The sequence below is a fragment of the Channa argus genome, chromosome 1 (assembly GCF_033026475.1).
Source record: "Channa argus isolate prfri chromosome 1, Channa argus male v1.0, whole genome shotgun sequence".
NCBI classification, from domain to species: Eukaryota; Metazoa; Chordata; class Actinopteri; order Anabantiformes; family Channidae; genus Channa; species Channa argus.
Genome location: NC_090197.1, coordinates 11978099 through 12002070, shown reverse-complemented (window position 1 = coordinate 12002070; position 23972 = coordinate 11978099). Strand labels below are relative to the sequence as shown.

Genomic DNA, 23972 nt, shown 5'->3' with positions numbered 1-23972 from the left:
GACCTAGGTCTAATAATGATCTGTGTTCATAATGGCTTCTCAAAACAGTACATCATCTACATTTCAGCAAGTCATTTTGCAGAAGCCAGCCTCATGTGGGAAACTTGCACAAAACTGCATGCTCATCTCAAAACTATACAGTTTTCATCTGTGAGGAGAGCGGCGACTTTATTGAATTTAAAGAAAAATGATAACATCGTGTGGAGACAGTGTGAAGAGAAAATAGACTTTTATCAAGAAGTGTTGTTATGGGAGGACTGCAGTATTCTCCGACTTGGTTGCAACTTGGTTTGTTTTCTTGTGCTCTTGTCTTAATTCTTCATTTTCAGCCTCTACAGGGAGGAACAAAAAAGAGATTTCAAGCTTGAGAGGAGAAAAGACTAACTCTATAAGAGGAGAATGACATTTTCTATCTGTCATTCATATGAGTAATGTGTATGTGTTTGCTTGAGTTTGTGTTTTTGTGTGTGTGTGTGGTTTCTTCTGTGTGTTATTTGCTCTGCAGCCTTATATCTATTTAAACAGAGTATGAGGTTCCACGTAAGGATTTCACATTTACAGTCACGAGTTTCTGACCCTCTTCATTTGTCAATCACTTAAGTAAACCGCTTCTTTCTGTGTGCCTGCACTTCTGATGCCCAGTACCGTAATGCTTGACAGATGTTTACATTTGAAAGTGGTATTAGGTTTATTTGTGATGCAAGGGGGGGGGTACAGGCCCAGGCATAGCAGCAGCAGTGAGCAATAGGGGTTCCACATCATTATGAGAGGTGCTGCAGTAACCATGGCCCATCTGGAGGGAACAGAGTGCCAAGGACACTGCAGAAGAAGAGGGGGAAGAGAGGAAGATCAGACATAAGACCATCCTTATTTACCTTGGATTCAGGCATTTGGAAACGCAAGGACAATTCTCTTGCATTTCTTTGTTTCTTCCTTTGTTGTTTTTCCTTCGGTGTATTTCTTTCTTCCTTCCTTCCTTCCTTCTTTCCTGCTATACAGTCAGGCACTCTGCACTCAGACACACAGGGAGCCAGAATTCAACTTCTCCTGATGGACTGACAAGAGCCTGCCTTGGAAGACTCTACGTCACCTCAAAGTCATGCTTATCTCCTCTCATCTTTTCCCCCTCTCCTTTTCCTATCTTTCACTTTAGATCACTTGTAAAGACGGCCAATGTAGCCCAACTGCTGCCTTACATCACAACTTACACTTTTTAGATATCAGTTTTTTTTTCTATTTTCCCTCAGAAAAACCTACATTATATCCCAAAAAAATATCAACTAATGAATACTATAACTGTGCTTTAGCCATGCTAGAGGTGTGATTCAATCATTTGTCGTTCAGAGACCAAATCCTCACTTTAGTGATCACTTTCACTTTTCCCTTTACTCCATAGTAAGTTTAACCTTTGCAGTTTTGAGTGAAGTCTGCCTTTGCAGTAAGTTGGGTTGGCCCAGACAAATTCCATTCTAAATGTTTTCTCTTAACACAATGCATTTTCATGCGCATGTTCTTAATTGTGGCACATTTGTCATGTTTATTGCATGCAAGTATTTTCAGATAAAGATACTGGACTTTTGGCTGGTTCAGCTGTTTGTAAGATATCACTATTTAGTGTAGCGGTTGTCAGTTTACTGATATTTATTGAAAATTGTAATAGGAGCACATTTATGCTCACTGGGACTTTATAATAACAAGGTTATGCAACAATGAGTAGTTTGCAATTCGTTTATATAATTTCAGTAAGCAAGAATTAACTGGTACAACAAAGCTCAGTGCTTGTTATAATAAAAGCTCCCTACATACATTCCCTACACATTCTGAACTTATTCTTAGTCTGACCATACAGACCTCTGCTTATTTGGTGTGCCTATTTCTGCATCATGTAGGTGTTGTTTTAATGGCACAAAGCTCTAAACAGCACTAGGGATTTAGTGTGCTGGACTCAGAGGCCTCAGGCAATCAGAGGCATCCATCATCCCCACAGTTTATGGAGTGATGGAAGGGAGGTGGGGGGCAGAGGGAGTGCGATGTGGAAAGACCCACAGAGACAAAGAAAGAGGGAGACAAAGGGAGACAGTGATAGAGTGAGGCGAACAGACTGAGTGACAGAGCTAGAGAAGTGGGTGTATAAAAAGCATAAATAAGAAGAGGACTAAAATGTCAGTGTGAAAGCATTTGTCTGGAGGTGTGATCCACTCAGACATAGCTCGACTGCCCCAGTGGGTAAACAGCTGTAATCATAGTTCAGCACCAGACATTAACAGCCTGTCTCTATACTGCTGTTAACAGGTTGAAGTACTGTGCATTACTGTACATCCTGGATTCCTGTGATTCAAAACAAGCTGTGCATGTGGTGATTTGGAGTGAGTAAAAGGTTTTTACTGTTTTCCGTCTTAGCATTGTGTAATAAGTAACTGAAAGTGCAGTAGTAAGTTATGGTGAGGTTCTCCCCATTATCCAATACTTACCTCTTGTTGGTCTTATTTGTGGTTTAAATTTTTTTTTTCATTTTGACTAATACACTGTTTATTTGATGACTGGTTAATTTTATATTATATGTCGATGATAAAGGATTACCTAAAGGTTCTGAGCGCCTAAGGTGGTATCTTTACAACAGTGGTCTTTAACAGAAGAATGCCATGGTTTAGGTCAATTGTTGATTAGTGTATATATAATGTAGATATAGATTAAGTTTGTACCTGTATGAAAGGTGCCTAGTGATTATCAGAAAGGGTCCAAAATATACTCAAGGATAATTGGACCTGATCGTAAAATGTGGTTGACCCAACAGAGCCTGACAGAAAGACAACTAGAGTACAGCTGGTGTTTGCAGCAGCACAATGTGCAACCACCTATGAGCAGTGCTTGTTCTAAACGGTGGCAATTCATGTAATTTGTGTGTAACAGTGGGTAGTTTGGTTTAGCCACTAAATGATTTAGGCAGACCTAGTGAAATGTCATGCTTTCTTTAATAACGTCACCTGGCTTTCTTCTTTCCTGTCCTTCTTTGTCTGTAAAGGTTTTTTTTTTACAAGGCTCCTCCTGTGAAATAGGAAAGAACCCGTCTTTGTACACATATGTTTTACAGTGTAGTGACATCCAGTGGCTATAGTAAACATAAGAACATTACGTAGTATTTAAAGTCGCACATTTGTGTGAAGGAGGTTGGGTTGGTGGATGGGAAATACCAAAACAGGACTTTTACACAGAAGACTTGAGTTCAAGTCTAGTTTTTTTTTTTTTTTTTTTTTTTTTGAGTATTTAGAGCAAAATATGAGTGAACCTGGCCACCATTTTGGTTTGGTTGAAAGCAAAGTTCTCCACCATTTGTTGCAATGTTCTCCACCTGTGACAAAAAGGCATACATTTTCAACAGAGGGCTGCCTCCCTACATGCCGTTGCTATTTCAACAAAAGGTTCCTTGGGTCTTATGAGAGGTTATGGACAAATGACGTATATGAGCGTTAAGTTTGGAGCACAGTTTGGCTGTTAGCAGAGCATCAGTCCCTGATTTGTAGTATAACTGGGAATTCACATATACTGTAAGTGAGCTGTGAGTGGCATATGATCGCTACTGAAGCATTTGATACTCTCTATTAACACCAACCCTGACCTCTTTTCAGCATTTCCATCATCTGAACAGTGATTTTTCTGTCCCTCTGTCAGCAGGACAAATGGGCAATGGCCAGACATGATCAATGCTTTGTTTATGTATGGATTGACCATTTTTATTATTTTTTTAAAAATTGATCTCTCCTAAACAGAACCAGAAAAGCTCACATTGAATCCAGGAGCCTGATCAAATACTATATTACAGATGCCAGCTTTGCCAAGTTTGCATTACATAAATAACAGCAGATTTGTGGGTTTTAAACAGCTATCTTTGGGTGTTGTGCTTGGACTAAAGTTCAAGATGTCTGTGTATTCCATGAGACAGGTGAGTGACATCAAAAAGCACATCAAAAAAGCTTTGTATGTGTGTTTAACAAAGCACTTTAGCTTTTAATTCCCCCCCTGAAGTATCCCTGTCTAAATGTTTACATCCCTTCTCCCTTAGGGGGCGGGAGCTGCGCCGTCTTGTTAGTCCTATCATGGTGGGAGATCATGTTAGACGAGGGTAAAGGGAACACTGAGTGTTTTGTGTATCTCTTTTCCTGGCGTAGATGTTATTGAAATCCGAACACTTCAATAAAGTGAGTTTTTCTGTCTGATAGCCCCCCAACGTCTTTCCATTTGCTTTTCATAGGATGTTAAGATTCAAATTTGGGTCTCTACATCCGTTTCACAGCAGCAGCCCCCAGGGTCATGGTTCATCAGAGCATAAGCATGTGTAAGGCCAAGGAAAATATTTGGAGAAAATGCTAACCCACATACTGTAGAAAGTTGTGAGTGTGGTGGGATTATACTGTTTGTCAAAGCTTGTCAGAGGTCAAAGACTCACTCCTTCCTTTTGTTCTCCTTCTTTTTTGCCTCTGTGTGCCTCTTCTGCACTTTCACTGCACATCCCATTCCCATCCTGCATTACTTTAAACATTATTTGGTATGAAAACAGGTTTCTTAAAGATATAAACTTCCTCCTTCTGTGAGCTGGAAATGTGTATTTTGCCTCCTAATACTTTGAAATATTAGAATGAGTACAGTGTGTCTTCTGTTGATCTCTCGAGACTAGAGCAGAACCTTTAAACAGGGTCACAAAATGTTGTATGGGGACTTCAGTCTTTAGAGAATTTCACAGTCAAACTGAGGTCAGTGCAGAAATATGAACAGTACACACAACACTCTAAACTTAGCAGAGCTGACCCCCAATACAGTACTGTACTGCTTGTATGAGTGGCTGTCAGCCATCTCGGGTATATGTCACCCTCTGACCCAGTTGCTGTGGTTACCACCTACTCCGTGTCCCTCGAGACTCTCATCTCAGAACGCAGAAGTGTTTTCTCAGAGTGTAACTAGAAGAAGCGGACAGGAAAATAGGAAGCAGAGAGAGAGAGAGAATTTGTGGTGTTGGCCTTGCCAGCCCTCTTTGCCACTGTGCTAGTGAGCGTGGAGGCCCCAGGGCAAACTTCTCACTCGCTCATTCCATTCGTTTTTCAACTGAAAGCAGCCTTAAACCTGTCAGGCTTCCTACGCGCCAGCATCCACACATGCCCTGCCACAGCTTTGCCTTGGTTACACTTAAATATGGTCCTCGAGTATTGGACAAAGGATGAGGGTGGGTAACAGGGTGCTGTTTAGGACTGTAGGTGGAACTGCTGGTGACCCACAGGGCCTGTCATGCCGGCGTCCACTGCATTTTGCTGGCAGGTACAGTCAAACTGATAGAAAGGTGAATTGTGTGAGGGGATAAGGATTGGCAAAGAAGAGAAACGGGTTCAAAATAGGCCATTTCACGCAACACAGCTTCAAGGAAGTCAGTCATCAGCGTTGCCAAAGGCAAGCTGCATCTCTTTCATAGCTGGCCAAACGGAGCAACCAGGCATGGAGGGCCTTCTAGTAGACAATATCCCCAAACTAATGCCATATGGGATGATTTTCCTGGTCCTACCTCTCCTCCATAGACTATTAATTCCAACCTTGATTTCAAAAATGCATTTAGGGCCTTTTTTTTTTTTTTTTCTTTCATCTGACTTTTTTGATAGAAACATGAATATGGAGATTACAGTGTCTGGAAAAGGGGCATTTTTTGCAGAAGCCATTCTCCTAGGAAATAAAATAAAAAAAAAAGGCTGAGCATTGATAAAGCACAGTTCGGCCAACAGGAAACCACAATGTTTTTGATTATGATCTGTGCTGTGGGAACTCACCATGACTGCATTGCAGTACCCTTGTGTTCAACAAGAGCTGTGGGACGCCTTCGGGACAGTCAGATAATCAGAGCAGGTGGGTGTTAATAAATGCATAGAGAAAGGAGGACACACACAAGACTATTTGTCATGATGTTTATTATTACACTTAGAGATAAAGGTTGCACCTTAAGACAAAATTAGATAACTTGTCTGGAAGAAAATAAATGAATAACTCAAGACAAGCTGTTGCCTTTGGTCATTTCTTTCGTCCTATAAGAAAGTGGGTATACCAAACAGAAACGATAGAAGTGTAGAGCGTTACACAGAGCCATAAATAAGTGCATTCCTGTTAAACTTTCTGTAATACAAAAGCAATCTGATCTATTGGCAATAGGCTGCAGTTTGCTTCAACACCTTACCAGAGTTTATTTTTGTTCCACATGTTATCGTGAAAATATTTCCTAGAAAGCAAGGAATTTTTCAGTATGACCATATTATTTCTTAGAGGGAACCTCATGGGGAGGTTTCATCACAGTTATGGGGTCACACAGTGCTCACAGAGAAATGATACTGGTGAATGAGGAAGAAATTGTCTCGCTTCCTTGCAGTTCAGGGATCATAATGTTGGCCATTTATCGTTGTTCACTTCCATCTCTAAGGACTTGACACTGCTATTACCACCACAGCCAGGTTTGATTTAATTTACAATATTCTAAAATAGCCCTAAATTTTTTACTTCAACTATCAAGTTATAAAGTTTATGTAATACAGATAATGCATTACTTAGGTTAGGATAGCTTGGCCTATGGCTTGACACTTTGACCATTGCACATTATTAAAAGAAAGCATTTCCATATGAGGAGCAGGACAGATGGGTTTTTGTAACTCACAGAGGTCTATCCCATGACATCCTTAACCACACAGTGATACCAGGGAGTGCGAGGAGAGGGAAGGAAATCACTTAACCAATGAAAAATGGACTCAGGAGAGGTTCTGGGCTCTGGTTCATCTCAGAGTATTAATGGAGACACAAGCTCCACTCATTTTTTCATAGCTGAAGGTGAGGCATTATATCCCCTCAACTTGTATGTTTAGTAATAAATGGTGCTAATAATGTCCTGGTTTACAGAAGTACTTACATTTTTCTTCTCTGGTAAGCCAAATGAATATCTTGTATGAAGATAATAATGCACATCCCTCTGTTTGTGGCATATATTATGATCCAAGTTTAACATGCTGTAAGAGGTACAGTATTAATATGAGAAATGACTGTGGAGCAGGGCAATCAAGCTGTTTTAAAGGGTTTTTTTACAATACATTTCTACATACTGTATAAACTGTATGTGAGAAAACTGTACTGTCCTGCGGACACATAGTTCAGTACCCAGTGTTAGTCATCGTACATACTACTGCATATGCATGTTAAAGTTCTGTACTGATTAGTATCCTCATTTTCAAGGCAGCGAATCTATAACCTTCACAATCTCAAGTACATTTAAAACTATAGGCTTGCAGTAAATGTAGTCTGATCTTGTTAAGACCAAAAGCAAAGCTGGACTATTAAAAAGTCATTAGACAGTCCCAGTTTCCCCAAGATCCTGTCTTTGCCAAAATGTAGAACTCAAAACAGTCTTTATGACAGAAGATATACAAGATACAAACACGCACGCACACACACACACACACAAAGGGTATGATTTACCCTAGTGAAGCAATAAAGAGTGAAAACAATGTTTTTCAAACTCAACAGCCCCTCTTAGTAAAATTTGAGAAAATCAACCACAGCACACAGATACATAAAAACACGGATGTACTCACAAACACATGTAGACACCAGTCAGTACACACATCTGTTTGGCTTCATGTAAAACCTCTTTAGAGGAAGAAAGGCCTTGTGTAACCAGATACGTTTTGCCCTTATATAAAATGTAGAAATATGTGCAGAGTGTAGCTCTTTGACGAGTTGCTGAAAGTCTGTGTCATGAATCTGAGTCTGGAGATCAATCATGCATTCCAGTCAAGGAATGTCGAGACCCTCAGAGCTCAGTCTCATTCTAAACCGGCCCTGGCCCTGTGATTTAAAAGGAGGATATCTTGTCACTCATGCAGCATAACAACCCACCCTTAAAAAATATTCAATGACTCTGTTATCCCATATAAGTTGAATGCATGAAACATATTTAAAATTTATCTGTCCCTTGAGATAGAGTCTTTAACAAAACACCTCTGCACAGATGCATTAGCCTCCTGTTTGGCTGAATAATGCTCATTTATAAGGCCAATGGAGGTTGTTGCGTGGCTTGGGGCAGCATTTAAACTCTATGAACTAGTGAATAGTTGCGTTAAAGTAGCGGCTGTGGCCATGCAGTTTAATGTACCATACTTTGGGCTGTTCCTTGCCGTCTGGCTTTTACAATGGCTGTATAACAGTGTGGGAATGTGTCTATATAGTAGTCAGTAACTTGCATCAGTGAGCCATAGCTCTAAATCCTCATGTGTTGTTAGAGCAGTATATCCTGCCCACGCACAATACTCAAATTTTGACCTCAGTCTTTCTGCTTAAACCTTAGAGAATATAACCACTTGATGTCTTTGATAAGTTTGATAAAAGCAGGAATAGAAACTTAGAGCTCAACTTTTTTTATATATGGGTAAAAACCTGGTGATTCAAAATCTGTGAGTCACATACAGTATTTGTCTGTTTTTTCCCCAGGACTTTTTCCCTAGGGTTTTATTATACTGTAGTAGTGGGCCTCTTTCATGCTCCTATATGGACTCAGTGCTGTACTGTATAAATGCATTTAGCCTGCTTTGGGGGAAGTGACCCCCTATCTGTTTTATATTGACACAGACCCTAAACCTGTCGTTATATATTGTATGCATTAGGCGGAACTTTGGCTTACATTTTCCCCCTCTGGTTTTCGTAATAAAAAATACGAGACTGGCAAACTCACGAAGCACAGCTGTGAGTCTGTGTTGCTGCCATCACTTTCCCACAGTTTCCCCTGTGTGGGATGGCCTCTGACCTCAGTGAAACTCTACAGGGGCTAAACGGGGCCGTTAATGCTCACTAGTGATCTACAGCTGTGTTTCGTTCAAGGTGGTTTGTCTTTTTTGCTGGACTCTATTTTGACATATGACTTAGATCATGGCAGAATGGTTTTTGGATTGTATCATATTTCATATGTTTCCAACATGAGAAAAATCAGAATCAGAGCACCATAAGTATCCAATCAAAATCTTTATTTGTTGTGCAATAGTTATTTTTCTATCACTGTTTTAAACTCCTGGCTGACACAAATTAATATTTTTACTATGTTTGTTTTGTGTATAGTGTAATATTAATAAGGAGCAGTGGAAAATCTTTATTGTATATTTAGATTGCTTGTGTTGGAATACTGTTTGTAACTGTTTAGAAAATGTTTGGCATTTTTTTGTCAACTTATTTTCTACAAGTTAATGGGATGAAGAATATGAGCCGGGTAATGAAATTACTGTTTCAACAAATAGTATATTTTAAAAAATTAACTTTTACAGAGTTGTGGTTTTGTTATAACTAAATCATTTCACTGTATTTACTGGCAGAAAGTTTATCTTAAATTGTGACTTTTTAAAGGGTTCTGTATCTCCAGTTTTCATCTTTTCACAAGCTACGGTAATTTATGGTTACCACATTCATGTTGTATAGCCAGATACAACAAAATGAGCTCTTCTTTTTGCTTTTGTGACGTGGAAATCAATTTTTCTTGGGTGCGTACCTTATGTGGAATGCTGTGTGCACAGACAACCAGTTTTAATATAGACTCTTGTTTGCATTCTCTTTTGAAGCAGAGAAAAAACTTGATAAAGTTTAGTTTAAAAAAACTTTCTCATAACTCATCTTTGTGACATAATTAATTTAGTTATATCATTTGATATATATATATATATATATATATATATATATATATATATATATTTTTTTTTTTTTTGTTATAAGGTGTAGAAGGATCACTTCACATAGAAACCACTCAATCTACACATTTTTCCAAAAGGTTTTAGATATTTCATCTTTCCTCCCTATCTGAATTTACATTATTTAGACATATCAGTGGGCAAATAATACAGTATGTCGCCTATGTCCTGTTAAAATGCCATGGTCCACATGTGTGCACTGCGTGTTCTATTCTTTTTTTTTTTTTTTCTGTGCTTCATTGGCCATGACAGCCTAGGTAACCCATCTCAGAATGGCCTAAGCCCACCTGTCAGCGGATATGTTTCCTGGAACCTGTTGATACCCAATGCATTATGCCACACTGGAAAGCACGTTTTCAGCCTGTAATCCAAGCATCTTATCAACCCAATCAGCACTTTTCCGGGAAAAACACATCTCGACCGTGACAGAAATGGAGTTCACAAGATCTGGTGCTTGGAGAGAAAAAGGGAGGGAGAAAGGGTGAAAAGAGAGTGCAAGAACAGTCTTGATGCTCTGGTATGCAGATTGTAGAGCAACGCCACATCCTGGTTTTTCTTTTGATTCAGGTCAGTGAGCGGGCAGTCAGTTGTCAGTGCTTGCCTGTTGCAGAACGGAGGCTGCTCACAGATATGCTGGAGATGTTCTTCACAATAACATCTTTCACTGCAATCACTCACAATTGCTCTCTTCTTCTCTTTGTCTCAACCATGCTAACCTTTTTTTCTTTCCTCCTTCTCTTCTCTGCAACTTCCTATACCCTCTTTCCTTTTCCTTTACCCATTTTGTGCCCCGTCCTTCCTTCCCACCAGCCCAGTGCAGCTGTGCGAGGTTACCACAGCAGCAAAGCAACAACCATGAGCCCAAGCCTTGGCTCAAGTTGGGCTGCTGGTTGCAGTGGTAGTCAAGGGGCTTGGAGCGGCCCCTGCTTCACCCGTGGAACTCTGCAGCATTACCTGCCCCACCAACAACCCCCACACCAACACCACCACCACCACCACCATCACCATCAGTCCACGCACACAAGCTACTCCTACTGTCCAGCCCATACACCTGTGAGTACTGCACATTTCTTCTTTCTCACGGTCATACTCACTGGCTCTTCTAACTTGTTTGTTGCTCTCATCTTCTGAAATACTTCAGCTCTTTTTGCCTTGTCCATTAGTGGTCTGTACTATCAGTGAAGCTCTTAATGCACAAAACAAATTCTCTTTCTTCATTTTCCTCTCCCTTACCCTTACTTTCTCTATCTTTACGCCTTTAATCTTTCCCCGTTTCCCACACTCTTTTCTCTCAAGCCCACATTGTGTATATCATGTCCTCTCACAATTTCTTTCTCCCACCTTTCTCTGCTTTATCCCATCCTTTCACCCTCTGTCTCCCTCTCACTTCTCTGCAACTTAATTTGTTTTTCTTTCATCCATCCTCTGCATCGACAGTGCAATGAGAGACTAATTGAGGTAGAGACAATTTTGGACGGTTTCCCTTGTCATTATCCTTGAAATTAATTGCTGTTCTGCAATCCGTTTGATTTGACTTTATTGGTGCGAACTGGTTTTCTAATGTAACGTTCAGGGTGTGACTGGAACTCAGGCATAAGCCAAATTGAGAATTTTATTATCGTCATGTTGTTGTCACAGTCACAGAGCTGGAAACAAAGATTTGGCAGGTTGTTATTTCTCGGTATTTCTTCCTCTAATAAATGTCTTAACAAGGCTTAACACCCAATATTTTTCTCATTCTTTCTTATTTAACATTACAAAACATATCCTCTCATCTCACATATGCACTATTTGAATTTCCCAGTTGCCTATTTGCCAACATGTTGAGACTACCCTGCAGTGCTTGCATGCAATGAGAGAAGAATTGGATTGGATTTAGATATGATAATCATCACCTTTTGGTTCTTGGTTGCAAGCAGTTTTCTTGTTATGTTATTTCTGTGATCTCTAGGTGCACACAGGTGCTTTTCTGTTAGAAGGAAGGAAATTATATTTTGCTGTTGCTTGTTATTTTGATAAACCATTGCAGTCTTAATCACTGTTTTCACTCTTTTACACAGTTGTCACTATCGGTGACAAACACCACCATGACTACTGTCATTACTTTTCATTACCACCACCTAAGGCTTATAGGAACTTGGGTGTTTTAAACTGTGTTGTGCACAAAAAGGAAGCAGAGAGAATTTCACAATACAAGAAAGCATTGGCTGTTGTTCTGGTTGTGGTGGAGCTTTGTCTTGTGTGTATTTCACAGAAAAGCTTTTGTATGCAGCATGTTGTGGCCCTTAGTACTCTTACTGTCACACAACTAGGAGATTATTATCAAAATCCACCAGGATCCAGAAGCATCTCAATACTTTCATTACGGCTGATCTGAACTGGGCTGAATTTAATGATTTGTTTTTAATCTGTCCTTTAAACTACATGAATACAGAGGAAATCATAGCTTTTGCAAACAGGGCAAGTAAAATAAGTCAAGCTGCCTCTGCACTTAAATAATATTCACATCAGTCTCATGAAAGAATAACCGCACATTTTGGAAGCTTAGTGACTAAATAACATTGCCACAGTAAATGGAAGTGATTATTTGCGCTTAATGTAGTACACATGCAGCAGATTATAAGAGAAGAAATACAGTGCCTACAACATATGAGTAAACTTATCAATAAGCAAAGTATCTCAGTCAAAAAAAAGACAGATTAAACTTAAAAAAAAACTACTAAGCATGCACCATTAGCATGCAATTGATCACCGTTTTTCTTTTTAAACTGCTTGCATTAAAATCACGAAAAAGAACAACAGGTCAAGCAGTAATGTTAGAAACAAGATCCATTGTTTTGAATTTGCCTTAAGGCAATTGTATTTTTACTGCTTGGCCTTGGTTGGACAGAGCTTCCATTCATGCTACAATTGAGGATTTGTATATGGACACATTCCACACATGGTGGTGGCCTAACATCAAGCGACAGCAAGAGAAAGAGCTCTTTTGTTTGGCTAAACAACATGAAATTTGAAAAACTTACAACAGTTAAGTGTAACCGCTTAATAGGAACAGTATTAAGCCTCCCAGAGGTGGGTGAAGTATTGTATTGTATATATTGGGGGGGGCAAATATATTGTATTTGAATATATTGCAATGTAACAGTATCTTGAAATGAATTGTTTGGTCTCTCGATATGTATCGCATAATCTACCTAATAACTACCAAATAGGAGATTTGTGATTTCTAGGATCAGTCTTTTTATTGGTTTCCATCTGTAATCTGTTCCACTCGGCTTGAATGCTTAACGGGACCCAGGTAATTGGGCCTTGTGTGCGGTTTATCGCTCTGATAGATTTGTCTTTTTTGTCAGAAGACTCACAGTTGGACTTACATTATTCAGCTACTAGGACTTTTGATATTGGGTAGGTATTTAATTATCAGTTTTAGTATATTTTTTCTACTGTAAAATAGTGTTTAGCATTTCTGAAACACAGATGACCTACACTCTCTACACTCTGTCTCTGAATGCACCCGCTATATTGATGCACAGTATTACTTTCTGGATATTAATGCTACTCACAATGTCAAATGACAAAGCAGACATTTACCATGATCGCAAATATGAGGAAATATCCATCCCAAGTACCATCTTGAGTTAAAGGTACAAAAAAATATCCAATCATATGTTTAAATAACTTGGCGACAAGTCACATAAACTTTCAAACAGATTGCAGAATTGGGGGTCATTGCCACTTTACCATTCGGTTTAAAATCATGCTACGTCCATAAGAACTCACTGGCATGTTTCTAGTTGGCCATGGCTTGTGCTGAGTGTTCTAATCTGCATTTCTGTATGCAACTGTATCCTCTGATGGAAAAGTAGAAGCAACCTACTAACTATTTCTCTTTGATTGTAGCTACCCTTTAGGATGATGTCCATATGATGTCCAAGTCCAGCTGTACTGTCCAGTTTGGATTATGGCACTGTAGTTTTAGTATCAACTGAACACTTTTGATTTTGCTCCAAAAGCACCATCTCCAGTGATTAAACATCTCAATGTTTTTCTTGGTAGGAAGTTTGTCCTTATGCACTTTCTGCTGAGAGTTTATTGCTTTCTGGTGGGAGGTCAGAGCATAGATCAGTGTTGTACATATTTCACATTGACATATATTTATATTCCATTCTTTGTGAGTTGAAATCTGTTTTTTCACCCTTGTCAATGCTATATGTGATTACAGTAGATGATATTATATTATAAGTTAATTTATAAAATGATATAAAATATATATTTTAGGACATCTCTAATCTCTGTAGCCTGTGGTGGAGTTATATAGTTAAAAGAAAAAGTATGAATCGACTGAAAATAGAATGATCTTTGTTTGTATTGTGACACTGTTTATAATAACCTTTCTAGTTTGGGACATTCCAGGAAGTGCACATTGGGTGAATCACAAAGGCCACAAACAGAGCCCGATGGTGTAAAAAAATTCCCTGAATGGATTTGAAACAGACGGCGCACATCTCTGTCTAGTTTTTCTCCACTCTGTTCTGTGTAGTTTTGTTTTTGTGGGATGTTGGTAAGCCACTCTTCTTAAAGTAATTGCCCAACTGGTCTTGCTTACAGATCACTACAGCATCGTCATACTGTTGCCCTCTACTTGACTCACTTTGCTCAAATCGTAGCAGACTCCACTACCATGGACTGGCCTGTTTTCATTGGCCGATGGGGCAGTTTTTCTTTTCAGCAGTTTTTACCTGGCCCATGCAGAAGTCCTCTTGCCCCTTATTATTTCTTTGTCCTTGCCTATTATGAGTCAGTGCTTGGCTTTGAGAAGAATTTAACTCAGCCTAGAGATGGTTAATTCTGACATTAACAGTAAACATAGCCATGGATCCAGCCCTGAGTCCAACTTATGCATTTTTGCAGCCTCGCATTTGCAAAACATACTGTATGTAGAACAGCAGAGCTAAACTCCTCACATTTCACAGACAAACTAAAGTAGACTCGCCTCTCTTTATCTTTTGAACAACACCTTCTTTTTTCTTCATCATTTTTATTGCCTCCTTAAATGTTATTCTAATTTCAGGCATATTAGATGCAAAGAATGCCCAACAGAAAGGAAGAAAAACAGAATTGATAGCTCAGCATGTGTCTGCCCTATTGGCGGAGAAAAGTGAGTAAATAAAAGGCACATGAAAACAAAGAAGGATCCAGAAAAGATCAAGAAGCTTTGCCTCCAGTGGGTTTGTAATTACAATGGAAGCTGATACATTTCCACTCCCAATATGGTGTGATGAAGATCCCTTAGGGGGAGAGAGATGGCATAACTGCAAAGCAGCGGAGAAAGTTGTGTAGGATCAGCGGATAAGACCATAAAGAGAGTCTCAGAGAGATTTCCTGTTAAAGTGCACCGACTTCAACAAAATACTTTGATAAACTACAAATTTGCTTCGCTAAATACGTTAGAGTGGAATTGTAATTATTGGCTGTATTTCAAAACAGTTGGTTTCTAAAATACATTCACAATTTTCATGGTGTTAACGATCTTTAATTTGATTTTAGTAATAACAAGGCCAATGCCATTTGTGCCAGTAAAACTTTTTTTTTTTTTTTTTTTTTTCTGGAAGAGAGAAACAATGTCAGATAAAGACTGAAATGCCAAAAAACATTGATTAATGGGGATATACTGTACAAGGGGCAGCTGTAGATCAGTACGTAAGGCAGTCGTCCACAGGGTCAGTGGTTCGATACCCAGTTCCGGGTATGTGTCGAAGTGTCCTTGGGCAAGACAATAAGTTGCTCCCGGTGGGTTAGTTGAGCACCTTGCATGGCAGCCACCGCCATCAATTTGTGAGTGTGTCTGTGTGTGTGTGTGTGTATGTGTGAATGGGTGAATGGAAATCAGCATTGTAAAGCGCTTCACTATTTACTATTTTACAAGGCAAGGTGAGACCAATATAACAAGAGAGCAGAAGAAGAGAAAGAAGTCTTACCTCTCATCAAATCTTGTGTCTCCCAATGTACTAATAAGCAAACAACCAAACAGAATAATTAAAAACCGAAGTTAGTTGTACAGTGTTCATGAGCTAGTGTAATAAAGTTAATGATTGCTCATGGATTCCTTAGTTTAAGACTGGCCTTGACTGTGGCTAATCTTTCCGTTATATATTTTCTTCTTGACCTTAATTTATTAGGTACTTTCCAGTACATGGCATGACAGAGCTTAATAATAGTGACAGTAATAATGCTGTACATACAGTGTCAGGTAAAGTGTAGACATTGTAAATTGAGTTTTTACTCTGCTTGAGTGTTGCTCTTGTGGTATTTAATATGCAACTTTTAGTTTTCAGAAGTTCTCTCCATCTCTCTCTCTTTTGTTTCTATAAAATGTGTTTTTATTGGCAATATTCTTTCTTTCTTTCTTTTTCTTATTCTTTTTTTGATACAAACATTTTCAACACTTGAAAAACAGTTAAACACATTCTTCTGCTCTCGTCATCAGCTTGAAATTGTTAACAAGCTCCTAAACACTATAATTTATAAGTTAATGTGCAAAATGATTTATTTTGAGGATTTTCTTCTTGTTTTTTGTTTGTGATCATGTCTGAATGTTTCTCCATAGCAATTGTATCTGCTTATCACCTAAACCTGACTGTGACCGGTGCTTTTATAGTGGAATGTGTGTCAGTAACTATTTTGTACAGGAATTCGGCTAGATTAGACTGGATGATGATGTAAGTAATGTTCTCTCCCAACCCTTTACATCTAAAGAGATGTTCTTCAATCAGATACTTATTCTTGTGACTCTTCTGTGTGTGACTGGGTGGGTGTGTGTTCTTAGGCAAGTTTCCCAGCTTAAATGAACACATTTTTCTAGCTGACCCCTGAGCTGTTTCATTTCTGATGGTATGCTTGCTCTTTCAGCAGATTCAACAGATAGTTCTTAATATCCAGATGTTTTTGGAATTTCTACAGTCACCCTGGTCTCCTCAGTTCAGATATATTTCTTGCTTATGATAGTGTTTATTATTACTTTGCATGTTAGGTTTGCTTGGGAATTATGGTATTACATTATGCCTGACTTATTATCCTTAATGGACTATTTAACTGTATACAACTGGGAGGAATTACTTTACCACAATGGTCAAATTCAGCTAATTGCAACCATGAGTTAAAGTTCTTTTGACCTTTCGTCTTCTTTTGAGAAGATACTCTATCTAGTATGTGGAAAGACTAGTGAATTCTGAGCTCAAAGACCAGCCCGCATTGTGTCTATGTACTGCTGCAGACTTCATCCCTCTTCATAACATACAGATAGAGACCCACACCTACACATGAGCTGCAGTTATCCTCTTCTGTAGGATAACAAATACTCCACGGCTGGGGAATTGGAGCAAGAGCTGTCGGCTGGCCAACCATTTCTGTATGTTATCCTTTACTCCTGCGTGGGGAAATTTCATCTTATCAGGCATAGATAACAAGGCACATTTTTTCTCTAATGAAAACTGTGGAGAGGGTTATCGCTCCTTTATCTGAGGACATGCACATCCCTGTGAACCCTTCAATCTAATCTGGAGGTGTCGCCCAAGCAAACTATGGTTCTTACCTCATTAGATTTGTCAATCACACACTGACCAATCATTCAGTCAACACAAACCTCTCATCTCAGGATTCACAAGGTCGGAAATCAAGAGAAGGGACAAAATCATAATCATAATCAGAAAGGGAGAAATAAAAAGTCAGTTTAGGCTACAAAAACAAAGATGTATCTGGAATAAAAGGGTCTTTTATTTGTTTATATAAACAAATAAAGAGTATAAAACAAATCAATAAATCAGACAAAAATATTGTTTGGAAAGAAAAATGTTCATGCCACCTTACTAAACATGTGTACATAGAAATGTAGTCAAAATATAATCGAAACTGACAATTTAAAAAATACAAAGCAACCAAGAATACAGTGGATGGCATTACAGAAGTGCAGCTTTGAATTTTTAAGAAAGTTGCTAAGGCTAAATTAGAACTAATGTTAATGACTTGTAAGAATAAACCATCTGGTGTTGATCATGATGGCAAACGTTTCATAAGCATAGCTTTATTAATTGCCCCATTATTTAAGAGACACTGTGCTGGATGTTGTTTTACTCTACCAGGATCCAAAAAACTTTAGTTCAACATACAGTAAGATTTCAAGCAATACATGAACATAATTTACTTTCAAATAAATCAAACGGTAAGTTATTATATGGTTTTAAAAAACATAAACCTAGTACTAACGGTGGAGTTTTGGATAGTCACTTTGTATGAGGAAGGGTTCTCTTGGCAAGATGATACTTACTGTATGTTAAATCATGCTTTATTCAGTTGGTTTCAATTTTGTCAAATGCCATTTTTTCATTTACAGCACTTTTTGTATTGTGATGTGTAGTCATGTTAGTTTATTGTGATGACTGGTGTGAATGTGTATTTTTGTAATGTCACTGCAAATTTTCAAGACCCCAAAAAGAATAGTTGCAGTTATGCTGTAGGTAAAATGGAAATGAAGCAGAGAAATTTGCATATATTCATTAGTGGTAGATATGATATACTGTAACTTTATCCCACCAGCCCACCTTTTAAAGTGTCTTTCTTTGTGAGGCCTGACACAAGCCCTGGTGTTGTGATTAACTTAATTAACTATAACTTGCAAACACCCATTCATACAGGCTGACAGATGACACAGTCATTTAGCTGAATGAATCGCCTGCCTGCTGGCAGCGGGTCAGGGCGTGTCTGCTGGCTGCTGGCTTGTTCAACTGAGCTGAAGTTAGCTATCTGTGGATTGTCCAGGGGAGCAAAACCGTCAAATCACTGAAAGTGAAAACACAAGCAAGGTGATTAGGGGGAAATAAGAAGTGGATGAGGTCAGAGAAGTTGAAGCAAATGTACATATGTGGCCAAAAATATCAGCACCCTTGAAAATCTGGCAGAAGAAGCATCTCTTCTCTAAGAAAATTGTTCCAATTGCAAATGTTATGGTACTCAGGTGCTTATTGTTTTTGTTTGCGCTGGAACAAAGCCAAAAAAAAATGAAGAAAAGTCAAATCTTATACAATTCCAGACAGAACCAAAAAAATGCACTGGACACAATTATTGGCACCCTTAACTTAATATTTGGTAGCACCCCCTTTGGAAAAAAGAACTGAAATCAATCGCTTCCTGTAACCAGGAATGAGTTTCTTACACCTCTTCTTTTGCAAACTGCTCCAGGTCATTCAGATTTGAAGGAGGCCTTCTCCCAACTGCTGTTTTGAGAGCTTTCCACAGGCGTTCTATGGGATTCGGATCTGGACTCTCAGATTTTGGGTCATTGTCCTGCTGGAAGACCCATGACCTCTGGTGGAGATGCAGCTTTATGACACTGGCCAATACATTTAGCCCCAAAATTCATTGGTAATCATCAGATTCCATGATACCGTTCACACAGTCAAGGCATCCAGTGCCAGAAGCAGCAAAGCAACCCCAAAACATCTTTGAACCTCCACCATGTTTGACTGTAGGGACTGTGTTCTTTTCTTTGAAGGCCTCATTTCTTTTTACTGTAAACAGTCCATGGTGTCCTTTACCACAAAGCTTTACTTTTGTCTCTGTGTGTGCAGATCAGCATGAATTTGTTTGAAGTTAATCGAGGTTCTTTATCCACCAATTGAACAATCCTTTGTTGTAATTTTTCATTAATTTTGCTCTTCTGTTCACGTCCAGGGAGGTTAGCTACAGTGCCATGGGCTGTAAACCTCTTGATGTTATTGTGCACAGTGGACACAGGAACATTAAGATCTCTGGAGATGGACTTGGAGCCTTGAGATTGTCCATGTTTTTTCACAATTTTTTCTCTCAAATCCACAGACGCTTCTTTACACATCTTTCTTTTATGTATGCTCTGTGTGACACACAACACAAAGGTTTGATTCAACTTTTCTCCATTTTAACTGGTCGCAAGTGTTTTTACTATATTGCCCACAGCTGTTACTTGCCACAGATGTGTCTAAATATAAATTACAGGAGCATCACATGTTTGAAAAGCAATCATTTCTTACAATTTTGACAAGGTGGCAATATTTTTGTCCAGTCCATCTTAGCTGTGTTCTGTGTAAATTTTTAGGGTTGCATTTTCTGACAGAATTGCAAGGGTGCCGATACTTTTGGCCATGACTGTACATGTACCATCGTAAACGTTTGTTTATATTCCTTCATGCATTCTTTAAAGAAATACTCCATCCAAGAGAACATTAGTTATGAATTCCTGATGGCAAAGGCAGCAGATGCTGATGTGTACTGTACATGTGTGGGGGGACTTGGAGAGCCATGTAGAGAGTTTGTGATGAAGCTTACAATTTAGTCTGAGTCTCTTTCATCAGCCCTTAAATGAAGAGCATTGCTCATTCCCCAAATACTGCAATGATTCATCTTTGCCATGAGCTAGAATGGGCTTTGTCTCAGTAATTAATTTAGCTCTCGGGACAGCAGTTGGAATGAGTCGTGTCTTCAAGGCCTAATTAGGAGAAGATTGTCAAACATATTCTAGGTCACAAAGCTCAGCATCTCCAACCATTTAGGAGCGATTTTCAGGCCCTTCCACCTCCGTCTTTTGTGGACCATTTTGCTGGCTGATGGAGTGGGGGTTAGGGAGTGAAAAACAAATGGTTTTTATTTGCTTTTCTGAGTTCTTCAGGCACCACTTGAAAATTGAGACATTGGATGTTTTGTTTATTATTGGTTGTTTGAGTCAATAAACCAACCCGCTTATGCTATTGTGCCTTGCATATCATTCTGTGTGATGAGGGTGTATTTAAAATTGCTAAGAGGTTTCCTTTTTTGTGGCAAAGTAGCCACACTATTAGAGTGCTATACTCAGTAGAATGAGAATGTAACAGTGCATGAACATCTTGGGTTTAGAATCACTTCCTCTAAAATACCAGTCAAATTGTAGCTGCAAATGCAGATATTGAAATGATATTCATCCTAGCTTCACTTTATTGAACCAGTTGCACTGACAAACTGACAGGCACAAAGTGTCTGTCTTATCTGTTCTCATAATGAGAATCAATGACTTTAGTTACAGGCACAGAATGGCTCTAACAACACACACATGCAGGTTCTGAACAATTAAGCGCGAGCTGTCGGGCTTAGTGCCTGGGTCCATTGTAAGCGCTCTAAACCTGTTAGACTGTGACAGACCATTAAAAGGCTGCCAAGGCTGCCTTAATTTGCTTCAGCAGTGCACACTGAAGAAGAGTGACTGAGTGCTGTGTGTCTTTGTGTACAAATGTGCATCTACTTCTTATGACACACTGTAGCTTGACTCCACTCCCCACTGCCCCCACAGAATCCCACTCTCACACACACACGCATACATATAAACTCAGTTTGACTGTGTCAACAACATCAAGTCGCCGTAACGTCTCTGCTTCCATTTTAGCTTCTATTTTATTTTGGAATTATTTTATGCCGTTGTTGGGTTTATTTTTATTTTTTTTAGCAAATTTGACAAACTATTAAAACTACTGCCCACACTAATGTGTTTTCTGAGTCTGTATTTTCTGCAAATTGTTGGGAGCATAATGTAAACACCAGTAATTATCTTTGCTACAGTAAATGTAAGCTGGTATTCCCAATCCCTGTCAGTTCATATATTGTTAATACAGCCATGCCTATTAGGCCGTATTGTTGAAAAACAGAACCTACACATTTGTCACTGTCACAAATGTTCTCCACACTCTATTAAGAAACGTTGATCAGTTTTTCAAGTCCTAGTGGTGTCCTGGTTGACAGTGCCAGTAAAAACTGTTGGGGGAGTGGAAATGACATGTTTCACACCTTGTTTAGAATTTTCACGCACTGAAATAAACAGCATAAGCCCAGTTGATCACACTTTTCTTGCTGCTGTATTTTCCATCTTGTGCAATATAACTAGTTTTCATATAAAGTCCTAGATAACCACAAAGCACATATAGAAGCAAATAAAACCAGAATCAAATTCAGAGTACTTATCATACACCTGTAGGTGTCAATGCACTGCTTACAGCTAGGTAAAAGTATATTTCTGAAAAAGAAAGAGAGAATATTGCCAACAAAAATACATTATGTTGACTGGCTTCCAACATCCATCCTGGCTGAGATGTGGGCCATTGTGGGTGTATGTGTTGAACAATAACAACAAACCTAGAGCCAAAATGCAAGTTGTAAAATTACAGAATTTGCTCTTTGATTATCAGTCAAGCTGACTTTGGGTTTTCGATTTTAACAGAATCAACACAGTCATGATGACAATGCACTTTGTTTTCGGGGAAACCTTGTCTATTTGACACTTCTGAATGAACGTTTTTTTGGGCGGATATTTCACCTAGCAGGCATTTCCTGTCGTGACCAGAGCTTGGCGGCCTCCACCATTAGGAATTAAAGGCCCAGTCCACAGGATCCTGAGTGCCAGACCACAGGAATATTCAGAATCTGACTGAGCTTCCAAGTCTCTGTATGTTTCATTTCCTATTTCACAAGAGCGAGCGGTCCATGCAAATTCATGGCAGCAGTATGCCACCAGTCTTCATTTAGCTGCAGTTCGTGGTTGATATTAGATGTTGGACACAATGGGAGATGTTAGAGGGTGGATTAGGAGGGGTGTTGGCAGATCTTACAGGGATTTTAAATGGGTGTCGTCTCTTGTTCAGATCATGTGAACTGTCATATTTATATGTCATTGCTGGCTTAGTGTTCAATGGCAAATTCAGAATGTGAAATCGCTTTTCAGCAAATCCGTTTGCACCTGTTACTTTCCGTTTGGCTGATTAGTCAATGACAGGGCAGAGCAGGGGAACATAAATCACACATTCTGAGCTGTAGATGTGATCTTAATTCAAAATGTTTCAGTCTGATTATGCTTTTAGAGCTGCACATGCAGACACACATACAGCCAGTCCTTGCACAGATGGGTTTTCATATATGGCTGCCTGGGGCGGTAGTATTGGCTTTAAAAGCACCCGTAACATCTGTAAAGTATTATGGTTGATTACACTGGTCCTTCAGTGCAATCATGCAATATAGGCATGAGTGATGGGTGAACATGAACTGTGTGGGGGGAGATGCAGGGGCCCGTTGCTACAAACACGCAGGAACACCCCCTGACTCATTTATTTCACCTTACGCAAATTAACCTGTTGTTCAGTACACTTTATTAGTGAGATTCCACTGTTTTATTTTAAAATATTTTTAATGGCCGCCTTTATTTTTTTAAACAGATGTTATCCTCCTGGGCATGGATGTTACCATTCTTAATATATAGTCAATTGTTTGCACTCATGCAGCACACACTAGGCTCAGGGCAGTCACTGTAGTAGTCCTGGCCAGGTTGACATGCAACATGTTAGACCCCATCTGATCTCAATTTATTTTGGTTTCATTCGAACAAAGAATGTGCTGCCCATTTTTTTTTTTTTTTTATCAGGTTTCTTTTTGCGGATGATCATCCAAAGTGACTTAGATATAAGGCCCACATAGGAGCAATGTAGGGTTCAATTGTTTTGCTCAAGGACACTGGGGATTGAATCATTGACCCTGTGATGTGTGGACAAGTTGTTATCCCTTCTAAACCACAGCCACATGTTTTGGTTTAGATTTAGCATTGTAAAATCAGACTTTTATTTATAAGAAAAAGATTTTCTTTTTTAGTATGAAAATGTACAGACTGTATGGTTTATTTCTGTGAAATGCCGACTTCTCAATCACAGTCTATATGAAATTTAGCATGGGACTACTTTCTTAGTTTCAATATCTGATATGTGTTTTATGTTCTACTGTGAATAAAACATGGGTTGATGAGATTTGCAAATCATTGCATTCAGTTTTATTTTACGATTTACACATCTTCCCAACTTTGATAGAATTTGGGTTGTACATAAATACCATTAAACTTCCCACTGAATTCCCTATATTAAAATATTTCATCTGGTAGAAAAAGAGAAATCTCTTAATATAGGGAAGTCAGAGGGAAGTTTAAAAGCAATCAATGTGCTTTGATAGCCAAATCATTCCTGTTCATCCCTGGTTCTGGTCCGGCTGGGGACCCTTGTTGCATATCATGTCAGCTCTCTCTTTCTCTCCTCTTTGCTTTTTTGTTCTGAACAATCAATAAAGGCTAAAATGCTACAAAATAATGTTTACGAAACATCTGAAAAAGTTCTTGTCATCCTGATCAATAAAGTCCTACTA

General features: G+C 38.9%; 1 protein-coding gene across 4 annotated transcripts in view; it reads left to right on the top strand.

Moving 5' to 3' along the window:
- Positions 1–23972, top strand: part of rbms3 (RNA binding motif, single stranded interacting protein) — a 257723-nt gene that overhangs the window by 49818 nt on the left and 183933 nt on the right. For 3 of the 4 annotated variants that reach the window (XM_067497291.1, XM_067497282.1, XM_067497274.1), the window contains exon 3: positions 10554–10796. The exons of the other annotated variant lie outside the window; for it this stretch is intronic. In XM_067497291.1, coding sequence (XP_067353392.1) covers positions 10554–10796 — 243 coding nt within the window. The remainder of the gene's footprint in view (positions 1–10553; positions 10797–23972) is intronic. 4 annotated transcript variants of the gene reach the window in all.